The 21275-nt window shown below is 38.7% G+C and overlaps 1 protein-coding gene and 1 pseudogene across 1 annotated transcript; one reads left to right on the top strand and one right to left on the bottom strand.

Annotated features, from left to right (window-relative positions):
* The first annotated feature begins 1422 nt into the window (after positions 1–1422).
* On the top strand, positions 1423–10465 carry LOC137273003 (transforming growth factor-beta-induced protein ig-h3-like). Its single transcript, XM_067805443.1, has 7 exons — positions 1423–1463; positions 1925–2096; positions 3781–4001; positions 4156–4342; positions 8759–8857; positions 9472–9588; positions 10268–10465. The coding sequence occupies exons 2-7, from the start codon at positions 1946–1948 to the stop codon at positions 10408–10410; spliced, it is 918 nt and encodes a 305-aa protein (XP_067661544.1). The 5' UTR covers positions 1423–1463; positions 1925–1945; the 3' UTR covers positions 10411–10465.
* A 396-nt stretch (positions 10466–10861) lies between these two features.
* On the bottom strand, positions 10862–20693 carry LOC137272102 (gamma-aminobutyric acid receptor alpha-like; annotated as a pseudogene).
* Between the last annotated feature and the right edge of the window lie 582 nt (positions 20694–21275).

The following is a 21275-nucleotide window of genomic DNA, read 5'->3' as shown; positions in this document are numbered from 1 at the left end:
GTGCAAGACGATGTCTGTTGACAGTGTACGAATACATGAGTTTCCATCAACAGTGTAAGCAGTGTTTGCTATACTTGAATTTGCCAATTGGTCATCAGGGCCTGTTGCAGTTTGCCCGTTTCAAAATCTACAGGCCCTGAATGAAATCTGGAGGCCCAATTTGTACAAGTAAAACCAATAAAATCAAAATACACTACACTGTACACAGGTTCACGCTGTATCTACAAGTTAATTAGCGAATAAACTCGAAATTAGGTAATCAATGTTCTATAAAATGTACATCCGTATACCTGTAAAGATACTGCCATCAGGATCAAATTAGCTCTGTGATTGTCTACTCTTGGCATTTCGTCTTGTAGCTACCTCCATTCAGATATTTGGAAGAGTTGTTTCCGGAAAGACCAACGATATCAAATTGTGTCATCGTTACCTCCGAGTATATAGGTAGCGCCTTCACATTGCCATAGCACCAGATGGTTATGACGTCATCATGGGAATAGCCAACTGTTTCTCCGAATGAAGGTGTTAATTTGTGGATAAGTTAGGATTTATATATTGAGAGAATATTTACAGTAAGGTTTATGGCAACTCATTTTCACGGTTGCATCTCCGAGTTGTGCGAGGATCCGTACAGGGTCATGAACGTCTATTCGTTTATGGTATACAGTTGATATGAAAGAGTATAGTCTTACGCTGCTTTTAGCAATATCCCAGTAATATCATGGGTACAGCAGAAATTCCACACTTTGCACCCATGAGGGGAATCGAACTCAGGCCTTTAGGTCTTTGGTGTGACGAGCGGATGCTTTAACCATTATGTTACCCCACCGCCCCTCTAAAGTTTGAGATGTATTGCATTTTTATAACACACATCCATGAAAGCTAGACTATATGGCACTCATCGATACTGCTTTAAACATGTTGATCATGTCGAAGACTTCTATCATTATAGAAGGTGGTAGCGTTGTACAAAACAACCCTAGCTCTATGACTGCCGTACACGCTTACACAAGGTACACTGTAGTTGTATCACACATATCGACACCGTTTGAAACATGCTAGTCGTGTCGAAGACATTCTCAAATATCATCATAGATATCGGTGACGTTTTACAAAACAACTTTAGCACTATTTCGTAAGTCTGTGTTAAGGAACAGGAGTTACGGTCACCTTTGCGCTATGACTGTCGTATTCGGCATCAGGACCTCTGGTACTGTACTCATATGCGAATAAGCGAACATGTGTTGCAGTTCATTTCTTACGTCTTATCACAAAGACTTTACATGATAAATAATGAAAGATATGGAGACGCACTTTTGTAAATATAGCCCTTTAAGCTGATTATATGTACTGCAAATCTTGGTTTCCACGCCCAAGTTCAAACCTTGATAACCCCACATTGTCGATGATAAACACGGGCTTATATTAACACGGGAGGGTCGGTGAAGTCCCACAAGTCTGAGGTGAGTAATATAAACGACATATTTCATTACTGAGTGATGTCCGTTCTTAATTAGATAGCATTTACAGAGTTATTTCATTCAGATTTGAGGCTGATGTATTTCCGAATTAGATTAGACACAAAGCAATCTATGATGGTCATGCGACATTCGTTTATTGTGCGTTACGGAGCAGCTGCCTTTTTCGCTGCTCGATTTACAGACTCCGTTCGTTTACAATCCGCCAGCATTTATATTCCCGGAATATAGCGTCATGCGAATAAGGAATAGCACAATTTGACCTAGAATCGATCAATCTGGGGTCGAAAAATGCATGACATAGCGAACGTAAAATGGTAGAAATTGAAATAAACAAAATTGAAAATGAACAAACTATTTGTAACACTAAGTTGCCTTTGAAATATTGCCTAAAGGTACGTCTGTGAGAGGTAAAGAAGGTACATAGTCAATATGTATATTTGAAGGGTAACTTACAAGTCGGAGTAATGAAGATATACTTCGTGTGTTGGCTGCTTCTGTATGGCGTCTATGGTGTTGCTGCCAGAACCATCATGGAAGCACTGAGTTTGAGGTACGACACCATATCCTTCACAAGTCTAGTGCGAAGAGCAGGCTTTCAGAATCTCCTTAGCTCGGGTATGTATGGATGCACTAGCATGTCAATGTTTCACTAACTTATCGTATCTCACTTTCAGATTTGTATCCATGAGCCATGATTGGACTTTTCACTTAGCGGTCTTTCATTATTGCAATTGGTCTTTTAAAATCTACAGAACAAAACTTGACACTTCGGATTTTAGGTCTAGGTTCATAAAATGTTGTGCTCGGAACACCCAGACATCAAAGCAAAAAACCCTACTCATTAACTACGATAAGGTTCATGGTGTGAACGTATTCGATTCGACTGAGGTCTTCAGTAAGGACTGTGGCATTTTCTGGCGTCTCTTACAGCCACACGCCGTCTCCTCGTGGAGAAAGTTAGAAAACACACTCCGAGGAAGACGTTGCAAATGCTCAAGAAGTTGACGTTGAAGACCTTGCAACGTCTTTGGTGGATTGACTTGCTGACAAACACGTCGACCCACATCGTCCCAGATGTGTGTCGATACGACTGAGGTCGGGGCTACACGAGAGCCAATCCAGGAACACCGACATTTCGTAGGAAATTCTGTTAGAATTTCCGTAGGAAGTCTAGCGTTGTCTTGTTATTGTCTTGTTGGAACGTCAGGCCAGGGCCATATGTCTAAATAAATGGAACCATGACAGTTTGCAAAATCAGATCAGTCTACCGGGCAGCAAGTAAGTTCCCTCGAACGACAAAGGGAGAACGCCCGTGTGCACCAGACGAACCCCATACCATTACCCCTGTCACAAACGAATATGTCCCCTTGACTGAGGTATTTCAATGCGAATAGCGGCTCACATCGGCTGTGGCGATGAAGGGGTGAAAAACTGGCGCATTATGGGGCGAAGCCAAGCGGCACGCAAGGACTGTTTCAGCAGTTATTCACCAAACGGTAACCCACTTATACAAGATACATTGACAAATCTCTGCGCAAGGTGACGTAATCCTATTGCTTAATGTTCCCTGTTTGACTTCACACGTGTCGCCCCAGGCCTCGGGCGCTCTGCAACAGTTCCGGCTTGATGCTACAATACAAATCGTTTGTCGATGATCAGTTAAAGGTTCTTCCAACAGCGACCACAGACTGACCAACATCAAACCTCCTCATAGCACTTCGACATTCTTCATCCGAAAAGCGTGGCATTTCGAAACAAAGCTTGAAAGGAAACGTTTAACATGTCTCTTCCGCTAATATTCAATGTGCGCGTCAATTCTAGAGACATTTTCCAAATGACCTCATGGATTTGCTTTTCAAACGTGCATTTCGTGCTTTTCATCTTTAAAGTCTACGAAGTCAATGTTTGCACGTGAACTTACAATTTCTGGAAATTAAAGCTTTCACGCTGTTTACTACAGTTTAATATGCTTCTAAATTTAAGACAAGACAAATGTTGAAATTATTAGTATCAAGTTTCAAAATTTTCTAAGCATACATTGGTTAACACATTTCAAGACTAAATGGTTGTATAACATGCACGGCAATTTTGGAGAGATTCTTTCTTGATTTGGCCAGCAGCGACTTACTGCAAGATTGCTGATAGAACAGAAAGATATAATCACTCACTCCTTCCTGTTGTCTACCTGTCTATAGTTCATCATTGGAGGTTTGAAACGTGCAACACTATAAAACTTCTGCATTAAAGAATATTCAGTCTGGAGCATTTGCTGGTACAAATGACTCTTTTCGTTCTGAAGGAAAGTACACCGTCTTCGCCCCGACAGACACGGCACTGCAAATTCTACCTCCAGATGTGATGTCTAAGCTTTACCAACAGCAGAATCTGCCCCAGTTGAAGGCCATGATCAAGTATTACATCTCGCCGTACACTGGAAGCACGCACCGACACTGGAGAGGGGAAACGATCAACACCCTGGCCTCAAAACCTGTCCGCCTAGTCACTTACCCACACAACAATGTACGTCATTGGTGTCAAAAGTGTTTAATGTGTTTTGAAGACCTATCGTAAATCTTCATTGTATGTCTTTATCTTTTTATTGTTTTTCTGTATTTATTTTTCCTCGCAAGATTTGTGTGCAATGTTAAATGTCCACACTTTGTTTTGCATACAGGTGACTGTTGTTAACGGCGCGGTCATGCACGAATCCAACCTGAGTGTCTCCAATGGACATATTTATCTGTTGAACTATCCCCTGACACCCCCAAGTACTGACATCGTCCAAAGTCTACAGCAGGACGCCAAGTACTCCAAATTTCTCACGGCTGTCGCCTTATCTGGAATGACGAACAAACTTAAAGGTTTGACAATAATCATTCTGAAGCACAATGGTTAACGTTGAAATTATGTGTGGCTTTCAAATGCACAACTAAATGTTGTGTAGCATTGATCTCCTGTATACAGTACACAGATAAACTGACTGTCTGTGTGGTGTATTGGGTAGAACGTCTGCCCGGAGAGCAGAAGATTACGGGTTCGATCCCCGGTCGCGTCACAAAAGATGGTAAAATATGGTACTTGCTGGGTCCTTGCCTGGCGCTCGGCATTAGTGGGTAAAGCAAGGACTTCTCGGCTGAGAGTACAATGTTTCTGAGTGGGGTATTCATGTTGACTGCGGCATAGTATCTCAGTCAGCACTATAAAACCAGCTTGTGTGGACTAGTGCAAGCAGCCACGCATACGTTTACACGCTAGTCGTCATCCGAGCGAAATATTCAAAAGTACAACGTTAAATCCCATTTCACCTCACCTCACCTCACCTCACCACAGATAAACACTGCATAACATGTCACGTCCACGCGAGACTATCTAATTGTTAACAAAACAACTCACAACAGGGTGTACCTTCCTCTTTTGTTGTAGAACGAGGAAATCTACTGTCAAATGGTCACATTAGATTTATTTAAAAAAACACAATGACAAAACTGTCTATTTCCCGTGAGTGTTAGCGAGACGCCATCTTGTTTGGCGGGTAGGAACAAATTTGTTTTCCTAGCAATTATTTTTCAAAACTTTAAGCATAAGATGGCTGCGTCGTGTAAACTTTGCCATGGCCACCTCACTTTCCCCAAAAGCACTCGACGAAAGAATTCGCGACTTGGAGAAGAAAGCAGAGAACGGATGCGAGCAACTCGGAGTACCTCGGATGTGTCAGGTAAGACCGAGGGTATTTTATTGTAAATAACGTTTAAAGAAATATTGCGTTAATGACAGAAATCCGGATAGATTATAAAGTTTATCCCGCGAATGTATATTTTCGCTCGTATTATTTTTAAATGTTATCGTTAAATCTAAGTAAAATAGGCCTGAAAAATATGTTTGTTTATATTCCATTTCAATAGATCGACATGGTATAGAATACACCAAGCTTGTATTTGTAAGTAACTATCTTAGTACTAACCACAAGTATTTATTTAAGTATAAAGGGGCAGACTTTTGATTTTAGTGCTCCTGTTAATAGTTTGAAAATTTTAGCGTTGCAACTCGGTTAGCACTTGTACAAAAGGTGTGTGTGTGTGGGGGGGGGGGGGGGGGGATGAATTACGATCTGCATCAAAAAGATCCGCCATGTGTAGTGGTTCACTCATGGGTTTACTGGGTATTGCAAGATGTATTTCACCAATTCAGATATATTTTATAGAATGATAAAAATGATGGGCTTTTACAATGGCAACATTTCGGTGTAATTTATTAAATGCAATCCTGGATCATTAGTGAAATGAAATTGTTTACCCCCAAATTCACTCAGAGGGGTCAGATGTGTTTCTGAACTATTTGAGGCAAACACTAAATTCATATAAGAAACTGTTAGCTCTGCATAGGATACATTTAAAATTTCATGTAATTTTTCAATAATTTAATACATACGTGTTGAGCATAATCATATATATATACCTGTTATATTTAACGTATTTGATTTAATCTTTTAGGCTGTTGTGAGAAAAATCTGGACACGACTGCTCCTGGAGGATCACCCTTGTCTATCGAAGGTATGTGCTCATGTTACTAGGTAATTTCACTTTGAATATTTCATTAATTCACTTCCCTACGTACGTTTTCTCAAAATGAAAAATACATGAAAGTATCATTTGCAAATGGATTTGAATAGCCGGTAAACTAAATCAGTTTAACATTACACCTGTGTGAAATTGCCATCAAACTGACCCCTTGATTTTACAATGCTTAATTGCTGCAAGGTTATGTCATGTGATATAACTAAACTTCTTTTATCATGATCTTTATGTCAGTTGTTCACTTACCGGTTGCATAACTTTGGCAAACAGGATGTACATAGAATTTGCACGAAATAACACAAAGGATGGTTAGCCTTTTTGGAAGTTATTTTAAATCATTTAACTACAAAATGGTAAACTTTCAGAACAATATATGTATTCAAAGTGATAAATCTGCAGTTTACTTGGTTGTATAATTTTCACTGACGATCGTTAATTTTAATAGACATTGTGTTGAATGCATGATTGAATGAAGTGCAAGAAAAATGACATTTGTTTTTATTTCAGTAAAGCCGATGACGAGGACTCTATGAATATAGTAGTCAAAGAAACAAGTGACTATATCACGACCAAGGATGGTCAATAGGATCTTGTGAAGGTAATTTTCACTCACCTGCCTGTCATTATAAATAGTTAATGATTTAAATAATAGTGTAAAGACAGATTTATGGATGTTAACTTCAGTAACCAAGCCAGCATGGCATATATAAATACCTTTGCCTAACAGATGAACTAAAATGTGTGAAACATGCTGTATAGTACTTTAAACATTTATTTTCAGAAGCGCTTTGTAGAGTGTGGCGGAACAGGCGTGATGATCTCAGTAGACAAGAAACCGGAAAGAAAGTGTCACACAGAACAGCAGCAAAAAAAACAAAAACAAAAAGAATGAAATCCGTAAGTATATCTATTCGAATAATAACATGTAACAATTCTTCTCATTACAATGTGTGACAGATTCTAAGTTCCGGAAATATACATTTAAAATCTTTATGGATTATTGCTTTTTACATTCTTAAGATATGTAACACATGATTCAGATCATAATTTCATAAATCATAACATAAGAATCAAGTCAGTTAATGGTGATATATAAACATGTTATTACACTTCAGTGACTTCATGTCACTTCAGAGCAACAGATTGTGTGTCCATAAGAAAATAGGATATGTCATTAAATGTGATGAACTGCTTAACTTGTGTTGGGGTGATTAATGAAGTAAATAATTTTTCACGACACTTCCTTTTTAATAATTTGCAATCCATCTTGGCATTATGGTTTATCTGTTGATTGATTTTTGTTTAATTTTCAGAAAATTGCACTGCGCATGAAAAGCCTGAAAACTATTGACTGGCCAGATCGACGAAAGGAAAGGGTTTCAACTATACTTACCTTGGAAATGACTTCACCAGTTGTGAGTGATGAAGAAGATGCCAATTCATTGCTCTCTTACCCCTTTACCTGGGAATCTAAACTCAAGATGTCTGCACTGGACTCAGCCACAATTTTCAACGCCACCACCAAAGCTAAGGCCAACATGAAGACCAGGATGCGGCATCCAACCACAATGACAGAGATATCCGCTCAAGGATGCCCAAGTGGGCTAGTAAATAGCTAATCGATCACATGAACGTAATTTTATCTGTGATCAATTAAATTTGAATTATTCTCAATGTAAAACTTTAATAGTTTTGATATTCTGATTGTATTTCAATTAATACAATCTTAATTTTTATCTATTTTCCAAGAGACCTTTGTTTACTTTAAATACATTTTTTGTACTTTCAATGTAACCTAAGTTCTTTATTGCATTTTATTTCATTGTTGTATTGTATTGCATGGTGTGTGTTATTATATGTTTAGCATTGGCTGACTGGGGTGTGTTTTTCTGTGTCAGCGTGAGGAGGTGCAGGTGGAGTCAAGGGATGCAACTGTTATAGCATGTTTTTAGAAATATTTTTGTCATAAGTGACAATTATTGATCTGTTATCTAGTGCTATATCTTTTTATTATTTGTTAGATATATGTTTGATCCATATTTGTCTGAAAATAAAACAGTGAATCTTATTGTATCTTTTGTTTTTCTTCATGTATACGTGATGATTGTACACAAACTCCTTATATTGTCTTTGCCAACCAGGAGTAACAAGAATGTTATATGCAATGACACATATTCAATGACTCCTGTGAACCCGAGTAAATGAAATGCTGTGGAAAGTTTTCTGGCAACAGAAACTCTGCGGAAACCTGATGGAGTCTTGGTAACTGAAACTCTGCGGAAACCTGATGGAGTCTTGGTGACTGAAACCCTGCGGAAACCTGATGGATCTCTAACTTAACTGAAACTCAACGGAAACTTGTTGGAGCATGGGTAACGGATACCGTGCGGAAACCCTTAGAAAGTGGGTAATTGACAGTTTCCGTCATTGCGGAAACTCAGTGTAAAAGAACGGAAACTCACTGGATTCTTGGTGGAAACTTAAGTTTCAGTCCACTTTCCATCAGGTTTCCGCACTGCGGAAACCAGGTTATTTTTGCTGTGACATTGACAATACCCTGTATTCACGTATGAAGGCATATTCTTTTATAAAAGTCACAATGCGCTGTGTTCACGTATACATGTACCATAATATGATTTAACAGTTCAAATTCATTGCAAATTAAATGTCATTTTGAATAATTGTTGAACATTGTCTACACAGAAGACAACATCACAGTCCTTGCTCCAAATGATGCAGCATTTAATAAATTGTCGAAAGATAGGACGGATGCCATCTTTAACAACATACAACTAATGAAAGGTGAGAAATACTATCTTCAACAACAGTAATATTCGGAGAGGTGGACGATGTTTTCTTCAATACCATTACCATTTTGAGAGGTGAGTGATGCGTTCGTCAACGTCATTACCATTCTCTTAAGTGAACGATACGTGTTCTTTTTAAGTACCTTTACCATTCGGCAAGGTGGGTGATGCATTCTTCAAAACCATTACCCTCCTGCGAGGTTAGCAATGCCATCCTTTTCTGCAAGTGAAGTAATGTCTCCTACAACACCCTGGCTAGTGCCTGCTTAAGAATCATTTATGAACCACGGAAATCCCTTTTGAAGAATACCTTCTGAAAAATCAACATTACCATTCTCTTAAGTGAATAATGCGTGTTTTCTGACTACCTTTACCATTCGGCAAGGTGAGTGATGCATTCTTCAAAACCATTAAATTCCTGCGAGGTTAGCAATGCTATTCTTTTCTGCAAGTAAAGTCTCCCACAACACTGCTGGCTAATGCCTGCCTAAGAATCATTTATGAACCATGAAAATCCCTTCTGAAGAACACATTTTCAAAAAAGTGGATTTTTGTAAAATTAGTTAAAGTTTCTCCTCTTCACTGACTTGTACTTTCGCCCATTCGCAGCCCTGGTGGAATTCCACCTTCTGCCTGGCGTCTTCTACAGTTATGGGTGGTACAACAAAGAGAACATCCGTGACGACAACACCAAATACGACAATGTCCTCACTGTCCACGAATGGGGCAAGTGTCAACTTCATTATTTCACTGCTAGGACATAAAATTAACAGGGGCGGAATGAGGATTTGGAGCTGGGGGTGCACATAAATCGTGAAGTCCAAAGGTTAGGGGGAATGTGTCTCAAGGATATCGATGTTATACACATCTGCATGCCTTGAATCAGCGCTGCTACGGGTGATGATACTGGCAGTGATCGAAGGTTTCACTGTTCTACGACAAGCTGCTTCCCATGGACGACCTTTGACACGTACTACGGTAATGTCAAATTGGGTTTAATGCCGTACTTGAGAACATTTCACTCATGTGACGACGTGTATCTTTGTCTGCTTATACTAGCCCACTGTGATACCATGCCGCGGGTTTTGTTGTACCCATTCATGATGCCGATCGAAGGAACCAACAGCACCATAATTTTACGTTTTTGGTATAACGCGCCTGGGTATCAAACCCACAACCTTCCACTCTTTGGGCGGACACGATAATTGGTACGAATATGTTCATTGGTCTATCTTGTTTAAAGCTTTCAAGAAGACTATGTACGAAGATCGAGATAATTCACATCAAGTTGTCACGACGAGAGAGAGACAGAGATAGACAGATAGATAGGGAGCGAGAGAGATGGATTCCCTCTCTTCATCTCTTAATAACTCACTCACTCACCCACTGACTTCAATTTTAACAGGTGGCCATCAGTTCCGGATCTCACCGTTCACAGGAAGCGTGATGAACCAGGATTGGCTTGCAACCAATGGCGTCATTCAATCCATCAATGGGCTGAAGTATACGTGGCCGTTCTATGGGTCTATTACGAAGATTATCGGCTAAACACTAGGTTGATGTTGGACATTCTTAATAAAAACGATCATGTTTGTTGACCTGACAGCTGTTGGTGTTTCGATCCTGTTCCACAAGCGAAAAACACATTCCATATTTTCCATGTCTAACATTAAACACATATCTGGGCCAAGGTGCTCCAGCCTGATTGGTTTTCCACAAATGTGGTCATCCACGTCATGGATCACGTGCTTGTCCCACGCCGGACTTCAAACCATGTTCTTGTTCATGATAATGATAATGACGGTTTGAAAACAACAACATAATAAAATGTCCATTATAATTGCTGTACTTCTCACAAGCATTTTCTATTTCACAATATATATTGCAAGGACTTCACAAACTGGACAGTTTCCAATTTTCGATTACTTAACACACTTATATACAAAAGGAAGTAGAACAATATTTTACATTTCGTCGTCCACTTGATTTGACCCCAGAATGACGACAGAAGACTGCACTCGACACTCCAAATTCTTACTTGAGACGTGAAGCTTCACGCCGGGAGATACGTCACCCAATAGAAAATATTAATAGCAATGAACACGGCAGGAAAAAGAAACCTAGCCACTTTGTCAATTTTACTGACACTGTTCAGTCCAAGTGTATTCCGAACATGCTTGTTAAACTTTCTGTTCCTCTTGTCTAGAATACACTTGCCCCACTTTGTGAGGCATTGTAAACAGCTGTTGCAGCCTCCTTCTTTGAATACACCTCCAGCTCTTGTGGATGAAGGGAGATAACTCTCTTCAAGCTGAATGCAAAAGTAAATCATTTAGTTATAGTTGCGATCAAACCAATCAAAGCATGTTAAATATATACACAAAATACAATACCCTTGTTATGTTTGTTTTTTGTTAAACGAGGCACTCAGCAATATTTTAGCTGTACAAAAGATAAAAAAGCTATACAAAAAGTCCAAAGGATAATCGAGTCCGACAATCCAGTGATCGAGTTAACGAGCACAACAGAGTTTTGCCTCTGTTGTAACGTTTTGGACTCATGAACATTTTTGGACTTTGAACATTATCCCAATTTTGTCGCGGCATCTCAGTTTTCTCCTTCTTTCTTACCTGGCCCTCACTGTCGTCACTCAACATTTCCCTGTCGTCGGTGCTGTATTTTGTAAAATAGTGGACAGCGGCAAACTGGACAATAGACGCCGTGACAAACAGGAAGCACATGACCACGTAGATGTCCAGTGCTGTGTAGTACGCCACTTGGGGAAGATCGTCGCGGTTCTCCAGGGCAAGGAAAGTCATGGTCAATATGGTGGTCGTGCCTGCAACAAGAAGATTGGCATAGTGAGTGGATGTCTGCTTCTGTTACACTTCCAAATTATAAGGGAAACCACACAATGAATTCGTTTGTAATAGTAGGAACCACACGCATGCACTCACAAAAACGGACGCGGACACACATTTATCAGCAGGATGAACTGATCAAGTGACTCGCATAGTCTCATGAGAACGCTTCACTGAGTGGAAAGGGAATTGTTGATTGTCGAAACCTCCCAAGTGTGAAAGTCAACTAGCATATCCTGAAAAGTTCTGACCTTCATCTTTGAGTGTTGGTGGGATGATATTTAGTGAATCCAGTACAACAGTTATGCCATCCGTGGCGACTTGTGCACAGGTTCACTGCCCTGCTGTGAGTACACACCGGTGTGAGTTTCCCACGTCTTGATAATGTCAAGCGGCTTCCTAAGCAGATATATTGGCTATTATCAGAATGACCTTTCGGGAAGTAGCTTTTTCACCAACAAGACGGATTTCGAAATGGCAAGATGTCTTCGTCTTTGAACAACATATCCGATGTTTCCACTGGTCCGATCATTGTGTTGCCCCTGTCTAATGGCCCACAAATCATCCATAGCTACAAATCGGTCAACAAACCTAGCTGCATCTACTTAATCTTCGAAAGATGTTGATCCTGGGTCGTATCTGGCCAGATGTTCGGAGCCTTGAAACCTAACAAGCTGAAACCAGGTGTTCGGTGCCTTGAAACCTAACATGCTGAAAGAGACGTTGTATCTAGCTCTTACCTCAGAACTGATCACAGCTGTGACGAAGCGTCGATAACAAAGATCAAAATAAAACATCATCATCTTCTTTACTGGTGAGAGGTTTTCTGAAGGAGCGCAACAATGAAAAAGGCAGGCATGTCATCACCTAAAGTTTACGCCATGTCTGCTTAGATTCCTTTTGGAGTCTTTTCACTGCAGGGAGCCTAATGATATCTGATATCCATATATATTAATATTTGTCCTGCATGTAACCGAGGGACATATTGTTTTATACCTCCTTTGTACTTTGCGTTAGAATGTTTCAGACAATCTTTATTCCATAGCATTAGTGTCGATAGTTTCCTCTATCGGAATAAACAACCTTCACTTTGCGTTCATATGCTAACACGTAATGATAACTGCATCATTGTATAACATACCTCACCAGCCTTCACTTTGCATTCATCCGTAACAATGTCCTGATTATCCGCAACATTCGCGATGAGAATGATATTATGTTGTTTTATATACCGTCCATACCCACTATAATGAGGAACTATGACCTCTTGTCTGTTGAAACAATCCACTTGGTCCAACAACCAAAACCTGATAGCCAAACCATGTTCTTGCTTCACAATGAATATCGACACTAAATTGTTTACAAACAAAATAGTTCAAAAATTCTATCAGTGCTAACATTCATTCTTACATGTGTTGTTTGACCAACGTTATGCTTGTAACTCTATAATGATACCAGTTTCGAAACGACCCAAGTCTTTGATTATGAGGACCGTTTCTGTTTCATATGTTACTACAGTGACAATCGAAGATACATACGAGTATCATATGTACATGTATCTTTAGTTTTCGTTCTAATATCAAGGAATACTTGCAATGTATTACATAACTCATTCCACCACGACAGACAAATCAATATCCATATATAATGAAAACAGACACTGTGGAAAACTTATAAGTAAACTTTCAAGGGACTCGTCAGAATTGTTTACTCATCAGGTTTTTTACTTATCTAGGATAACTGTAGGATATTAGGTCACGTGATGTAGGAGCGTTTACTCACGTTTGATCAAACTACCTTAAATAGCATGAAACCATTGGCTTTTTTCACTTTCAAAAACTCACTTTATGGAACGTATTCAAATAGAATAAACGTGTTATTGGTACATAAAATATTTTCAAGATTCTAAAGGAGTCATTATAAACGCGTGTTGGACACCCACATGACAGACCCCGGAAAACATGATTGATCTAGAAGTGAAATAGATTCTGTTTGTGAATGGCAAGAAGCGAACCTGGTGATCGGTAAGACGCCCCTGGTAATACTGTCATTACCTGTGTAGGAAGACGTCAGATTACATACTGTCCTCAGAGGCGTTTATGAACAGTGAACTTGTGAAGATCCGGGTTAGAATTGGTCTTCAAAAAAAACCCATACTTGTCGATAACAGCTACTAATCTGTTCGGGTGGTCAGGCTTGCTGTCCCTGATGTCCCGACTCGATTATTTACAGACTGCCGCCATATAGCTGGAATATTGCTCAGTGCGGCGTTAAACAACAAACCAACAGACGATGTCCGTTTATTTGAACAGTGTACGAATACATCAATTTTCATCAAGAGTGTAAGTAAACGTGAGTTTACATCATGAGTGCAAGAACACATCAGACTGCACCGAAGTATAAGAAGTCAGTTTACATCATGAGTGCAAGAACACATCAGACTGCACCGAAGTATAAGAAGTCAGTTTACATCATGAGTGCAAGAACACATCAGACTGCACCGAAGTATAAGAAGTCAGTTTACATCATGAGTGCAAGAACACATCAGACTGCACCGAAGTATAAGAAGTCAGTTTACATCACAGATTAAGCAGACGTCACTTTACATCACAGATTAGGAAGACGTCAGTTTGTATCACATAGAAGACGCCGGGTTTACATCAATAACACGACAAGAAGACATCCACAGTTCACATCATCGACATTGTAAGAAGGAATAATTTACACCATTGACACTGAAAGATGAGTTCAGGATTACATCAGTAACACAATAAGAAGACACCGGCTTCCATTATCAACGCTTTGAGTAAAGGTAAGTTTACCGAGTGCGATTCTGTCGGATGTGGCTTCCCTGTTGATCCAGAAGGAGACCCAGGACAGCACGACCAAGAGACAGCACGGCACATACACCTGGATGAGGAAGTACCCAGTGTGACGTCTCATGTGGAAGAACACCGTCAGAATGGAGTGTACAGCTGTAACATAATTTACAGTTTATCAGTACACCCGGTAACGGCTCCAACCGTTTACACACAGCATACATCCATTCTTTGACTTTCACGTTATCTATTTATCAGCAGTTATGTATTATTACATGTTTGTTTATGGTTTCACTGTAAACATTAGGATTACTGATGAAATTTGCACATGTATAGTTTCCTGTCTTTCAACGAGACCATGCCGCACGTCTCTTACTTATAAACTAAATGATCTTCCACTGTTCCTGATTACAGAACGCAAACACGAATCGAAACCACCAGAATACCAACGTAGAACTTCTAGTCTTAAATGCCATGTTAATGTTTACTGTGAGAAAGTATCTTGTCAATTATTTCGTTTCTATTGCGTACCTAATGACATAAACAGACATTCATTTCTGTCTACGACTGCTTCTACATTCCATCAATTGATATAGATCCAATATACTCTAAATTGAATGATCAAAATACGATAAAATGTGCATCAGTATACCTGTAACGATCATTGCCGCTATCAGGACCAAATTAGCTCTTTGATTATGTCTACTTTAAGAAAATCCTCTTTTATACGTTCCTACTTTCAGATATTTGCAAGCGTTGTTTGCAGGAAGACCAACGATATCAAATTGTGACATCGTTACATCCGGGTATATAGATATCGCATTCATGTTGCCATGGCGCCAGATGTATATGACGTCATCGTGGGAATAGCCAACTATTTGTCTGAATGATATGAAATTATGTCATTTATGTTAACATCATACATCAATAACGCTTGTTCGTCAGACATGTAGGCTCGTATCATAAACTTGCTACCTCATCTTGATGTTGCATTTCTTAATATCAGGCTCTAATTTAACCTGCAATCATTTTGTCCTTTATTTTCAAGTGTTAACATTTTATTAGATATCCAATTTTTTAACATATGTGTCTAAATTAGATCATAACAATATTGTAGTATCAAATCAGAACATAATATGTACCAGTCAAAGTAAATATCGGGCAGTTTAACACACAAGTAACTTTCTAACTCAAATTTCTAATTTATTTCCTCTCCTGTACAATCATAACAGTACTCCCGTTTTAGATAATTTCATCCGACATTTTATTCCAATAAAAACAGACTTTGGACATATTGTCTGAACGGGCACCTATACATGGACTATAATCATCTTTTATTCTGCTATACGGTCACATATTAGATTAAGTATGCTATCAAAAGTTATCGAATCACATCACCATCAATGGTAACTAATACTTTGTACTTACAACTTCCCACTCTGAGAGGACATTTCTGAGTACCATTGGGAACGATTCCAAGTCCATCCGGCAATGAGCCTTTATTGTCAATCTGGAATGAAATGAAATGGTAACATAAATCATATAATATGCGCTGTTTAACTCCGCATGCCGCAATCCCCCAGCTATATGGCGGCGGTCGATAAATAATCGTTTCTGGAAAAGATAATCCAGTGATCAACAGTATCAGCATCGATCTACGTAATTTGGGATAGGATGGTTTGTGTCCACCAAGGAAGTGAGCTTGTCCAACCTATCCTGAGACTTGCTCCTAACGACACGCAAGTGTTGCTATAGACCAATTCTAAGCCGAATATTCACAGGTGCTTATAAATATAGTTTAGTTTTACGCCGCACTCAGCAATATTCCAGCTATATGGCGGCGGTCTTCACCAGACAATCCAGTGACCAACAACATGAGCATCGATCTGCGCAATTGGGAACCGATGACATGTGTCAACCAAGTCAGCGAGCCTGACCACCAGAGAGACAGAGAGAGAAATGAGAGGAAGAGAGAGAGAAAGAGAAAGAAAGTGAGAGATTTACGCTGTACTACAGCTACATGGCGGTGGTCTGTAAATAATCGAATCTTGACCAGACAATCCAGTGGTCAACAGTCAACATCGATCTCAATTGGGATACGATGACGTGTTTACGATGTCAGACCACCCAATCCTGTTAGTCGCCCCTAACGACAAGCATGGGTTACTGAAGATCAATTCTAACCCTTCCCAAAAGACTCAATGATATGTACTTTTCCATGAAACACTTTCGCCGAAATATCGTACTTTGTCGCAGACGGAACATACATTATCACATAGTCCAAATCGGCACATGGTCACTTATGAAATATATATTGTCCTCAGTGACACGCGGTCGCCATGCATTTCATGATTTAGGGACTTTCATTTAATTCAGTTGAAGTAGTCAACAGAAGCGACAAAAACCTTCCCACGTCTATAAAACATTCTGCTTTAAGCAGAGTTGTTTGCATATTGTGACAATATCATGAGTATATATACTGGACAAAATAAGGCAGGGATAATATTATGGTATTTTTTGATTGATTATATTAGGTTAGCGTGACTGTCACAAATGTAATACATTAGGCGTTCATTTATATTTCATATTTTCAGTAAGACCTTACCGCAGTTTTTGAAGTATTCACAAGGTGCCGAAAACAAAGTTCATATAATCTTTTCAAGATATTAGTCAAGCCTACATGGATTTAGCTTAATAATACTATTTCGTGGCCAGGAAGAAAAACATTGGAGTCACTGTAATCACTGGTACCGATTGCTTCTCTATATCGGTGTCCCGTCTGTTAAAAGTTGGGACTGCAGGAGACTACGAATTAATTTATTACTAGTTGTTACAATATTGATGAAGAAAAAAAAGAAAAATGTAGTAATGACTAAAATTATGTTTGTAATTGAGTAGAATTGCTATAAAAGACAGTCGAGTTGGAATCAATCATACTGAAGTGATGAAATTAATGCGTATCGTTGATCAAGCTGTTACATATATCATGGAGGAATTTGCCCACGACATGAAAACGCACACTTTTCCCATTCTCCCTTTACAACAATGGGTTACAAAGTGGATCAATCGCATTCACCGTGTTGCAACTCGTATTAGTTGCAAGAACAGTTTTAATACAGGAGCAGATTGGTCCGTTGGAATTGGACGCAGTGAGCTGTTTCTGTATTAAATAATTGAGATGGAATTGTTACATTCCTAGCATATAGTAATAGAATAGCCAAAAACTTGTCAAATTATAGTGTGTCGTCATAAATCACCTTACGTCAAAAAAGCAAATTATGTTTCTCTTTATGAAAATAGGCGATGTATACTGCGGGGCAAAAGAAAGTACACCGGAATTGATTTAATGTAAAGAACGACCGGAATTTAATTTGCTAATTTAGTTTCATTATTATCTATTATTTTTATTCAAGCATCAATCATTCATGCAACAGTCTATAAAAAATCTCTTTGGCTGCATATATTTTAGTTAAAATGAATGGGTTCTGTGACGATTAGGATAAGCAATCAATTTTAAACCACGTGACCCTACTATGTAATCTAGATTTGTGCCAAATGGCATAATATTTTTTGTTTTTAAAGTTTAGATGTCCACAGCAGGTGTGTCATAAGTTAATTATTGTTAATTAATTTAGATATTTTCAATTGAAAATCAAACTTAAGATAGACGTATCCTACCTGTTACTCTGTTTTCAAGCCTGAACAAAGCTCATATAATGATACATTTTCTTGTGTTTCAGGAATGAATGTAGCGTTCTTAATATTATAAGTTTCCACGTCAACTGACATACAGCACTGAAGGCATATCTATGTTCAGCAAGTACGACTTACAACGCCAAGGTTCCACACATGAAGGATTGCTAACAGAATCTCAACCAATACATAAATTGTACCTCATCTAGTCCACAACAGCTTCAATGAATACACAATGTCATTTATGAGCGCGAATGCCAGGGTCACGACACGGGCAAATTGGGTAATCATAACAAATTGCTCAAATACATATTTCACGCTTACCATTCAGTCGGACAAGTGATTATTCTACAGTTTGGAGATCGCAACGAAATGTGCAGATGGCATTGGACGGAACACCTCCATGCTGAGCCTGATGCCAATGATAATTATTCTTAACCATAAGCATTCCCAAACTCTCAAGAGATATTCATGTAAATGTACGCAGTAATGCAAATCAGAAAAGTGTACGAATCTGTACCTTTGTGAGAAATATATATTGCCGTCACTCTGCAGTCTGAAAAACGTGTTTGGTGGGGTAATGGAATGGAGATATGATCTGCCGCCGTTCAGGAAAAATGTGTCGGGGTACCATATCCTCTCCAGCATCCTGCTACTCAGGGAGAGCTCCGAAATCCCCTGCATGGTTGCGTTAAAGGCCAAGCGAGCCTCTTGTCAGAACTGTCGGAAGTAGCAGTCCATAGAGTAGATCTGGAAAACATTTCAGGAAATAGTTTCAAAAAGAAATTCCTTTGGAGAAGCTATCGTTGAAAAATACCTCCCGTGTAAGTGACAAGGTGATACAGCACCAAGTTTCGTGAATCTTTGAACATATGACCTTCTTCATGTTTGCCCATCACATGGATCACACATAGAATGTACCCTACAGAAAACTCGGAATGGATAATGATTTTAGATAAAAAGGTTACACACCATGAGTGTCCATCTAGGTTATGGTGGCCACAGCTGTAGCTGATACATTTAAATACCACTAAAAGGCACTGCATAAAATAAATGCTTTTCCATCAAGGTTTCATTATCAAGGGTACTTAAATAACTTGCAAATAACACTGAAATGCGTTTAGAGGAAGAACATTGAAAAATATACTTTAAGAAACCAATTTCTCTTTATGTACATAAGATGGAAACTCAATCGCAACGACTAAACGTTGACCACTATAAACACAGGACTGGGATCCTGAAGGGAAACTCTAAAGATGTATCTTCCAGAGGTTACACACTTGTATAACCACTGGAATTAGCACTGTGGAACACGTGTCACACGTCCGATGGCTTAACGCGCCTGGTTGAAAGTAGATAGGGAACATCTTGCTATCATAGACATACGAACAACGAGGAAGGCCTGTGTCATGAATTCAAATAGTTACTGATAACTTAAGCCGATAATTGGTGGAATATCAGTTATCTGCATGATTTACATACATACATACATACATACATACATACATACATACATACATACTTACATACATACATACATACATTCATACATACATACATACATACATACATACATACATACATACATACTTACTTACATACATACATACATACATACATACATACATACATACATACTTACATACATACATACATACATACATACATACATACATACATACATACATACATACATACATACATTCATACATACATACATACATACATACATACTTACATACATACATACATACATACATACATACATACATACTTACATACATACAAACATACATACATACATACATACATACATACATACATACATACATACATACATACATACATATGGACATCTGTTTTTCACTGCTTACTCATGAAACAAAAACCAACAGACCACCAAAGCGTTGTTTCTTAGTATACCTTAATTCAACTTGGATCATTTTATAACCTTGTTAAGTTTTTAAATTTTACGACTATCTACGGTAGATATTTGAAGGGCATCTCCAAACTTATTCTATGCGCAGGTTGCACTGACTTAAAAAGCATACAATAAAAAATAGGTTAACATGTGTTTCAGGTAAACAGTTGACTTTCCATTGACTTTCCATCTGTGGTAAAGTATACAGAGATCATTTTGACGTAAAACACATGGTTCAGGAACAACCCGATGAGAATGATGTCATGTGCTTTTCTTACACCGCCCACGCTCACTAAATACTGAACTATAACGCCTCGTTGATTGTGACAGTCTATTAAAACAATCCACTTTGGTCCAGCAACAAAGATCAGATACCCATGTTGAGGGTTTACAAAAAATACAGTAATAATAAAATTTATCAGTGCTCACATTCATTCTAGAATGTGCTATTTGACAACGCCATACCTCTTCCTCTACAATGATACCAGTTTCAAAACTACCCAAGTCTTTGCTTATGAGGGGAAGTTTCTGTTTCATATCTTACTACACTGACCATCAACATATGAGTATCATATAATGGGGTAAATGTAGCTTTAGATTTCGCTCAAATATCAATGAATATTTTTAACGTATCACAGAACTCATTCCGCCACGACAGACAAACCACTTTCAAATTCCACATGGTACTCCAGGGTATTACTCCAGGGTGTTGTCAACGTTTAATCAAGCTGTCTTAAATAGCATGAAAACAATGGCTTTTTTCACTTTCAAAAACATAGAATGTATTTAAGTAAAACAAATGTGTTATTGATACACGAAATATAATCAAGTTTACAACGGTGTCATTTTAAACCAACTTACATGACAGACGACGGAAATGATTATTGATCTAGAAGTGAAATAGATTCTGTTTGTGAATGGCAAGAAGCGAACCTGGTGATCGGTAAGACGCCCCTTGTAATACTATCGTCGCTTGTGTATATAACTGTATTCAGATCTATAAGACGTCAGTGTACATAACTGTCATCATAAGGCGACAGTTTACATGAACAATGGACTCGTGAAGATCCGGGTTAGAAGAGGAAGAAAGCCATTCTTGTCGATGAAGGCAACTTACGG

Source organism: Haliotis asinina, chromosome 2 (genome assembly GCF_037392515.1).
Source record: "Haliotis asinina isolate JCU_RB_2024 chromosome 2, JCU_Hal_asi_v2, whole genome shotgun sequence".
Taxonomy (NCBI): Eukaryota; Metazoa; Mollusca; class Gastropoda; order Lepetellida; family Haliotidae; genus Haliotis; species Haliotis asinina.
This window is presented reverse-complemented; position numbering and strand designations above follow the sequence as displayed.

Bases quoted from the DNA above. Each gene is read 5' to 3' on its own strand.
- LOC137273003 (XM_067805443.1), top strand. From the start codon at position 1,946: ATGAAGATATACTTCGTGTGTTGGCTGCTTCTGTATGGCGTCTATGGT. The intron at 8,858-9,471 runs GTGAGAAATACT...GCCCATTCGCAG, and splicing joins CAACATACAACTAATGAAAG to CCCTGGTGGAATTCCACCTT. The intron at 9,589-10,267 runs GCAAGTGTCAAC...CAATTTTAACAG, and splicing joins CCTCACTGTCCACGAATGGG to GTGGCCATCAGTTCCGGATC.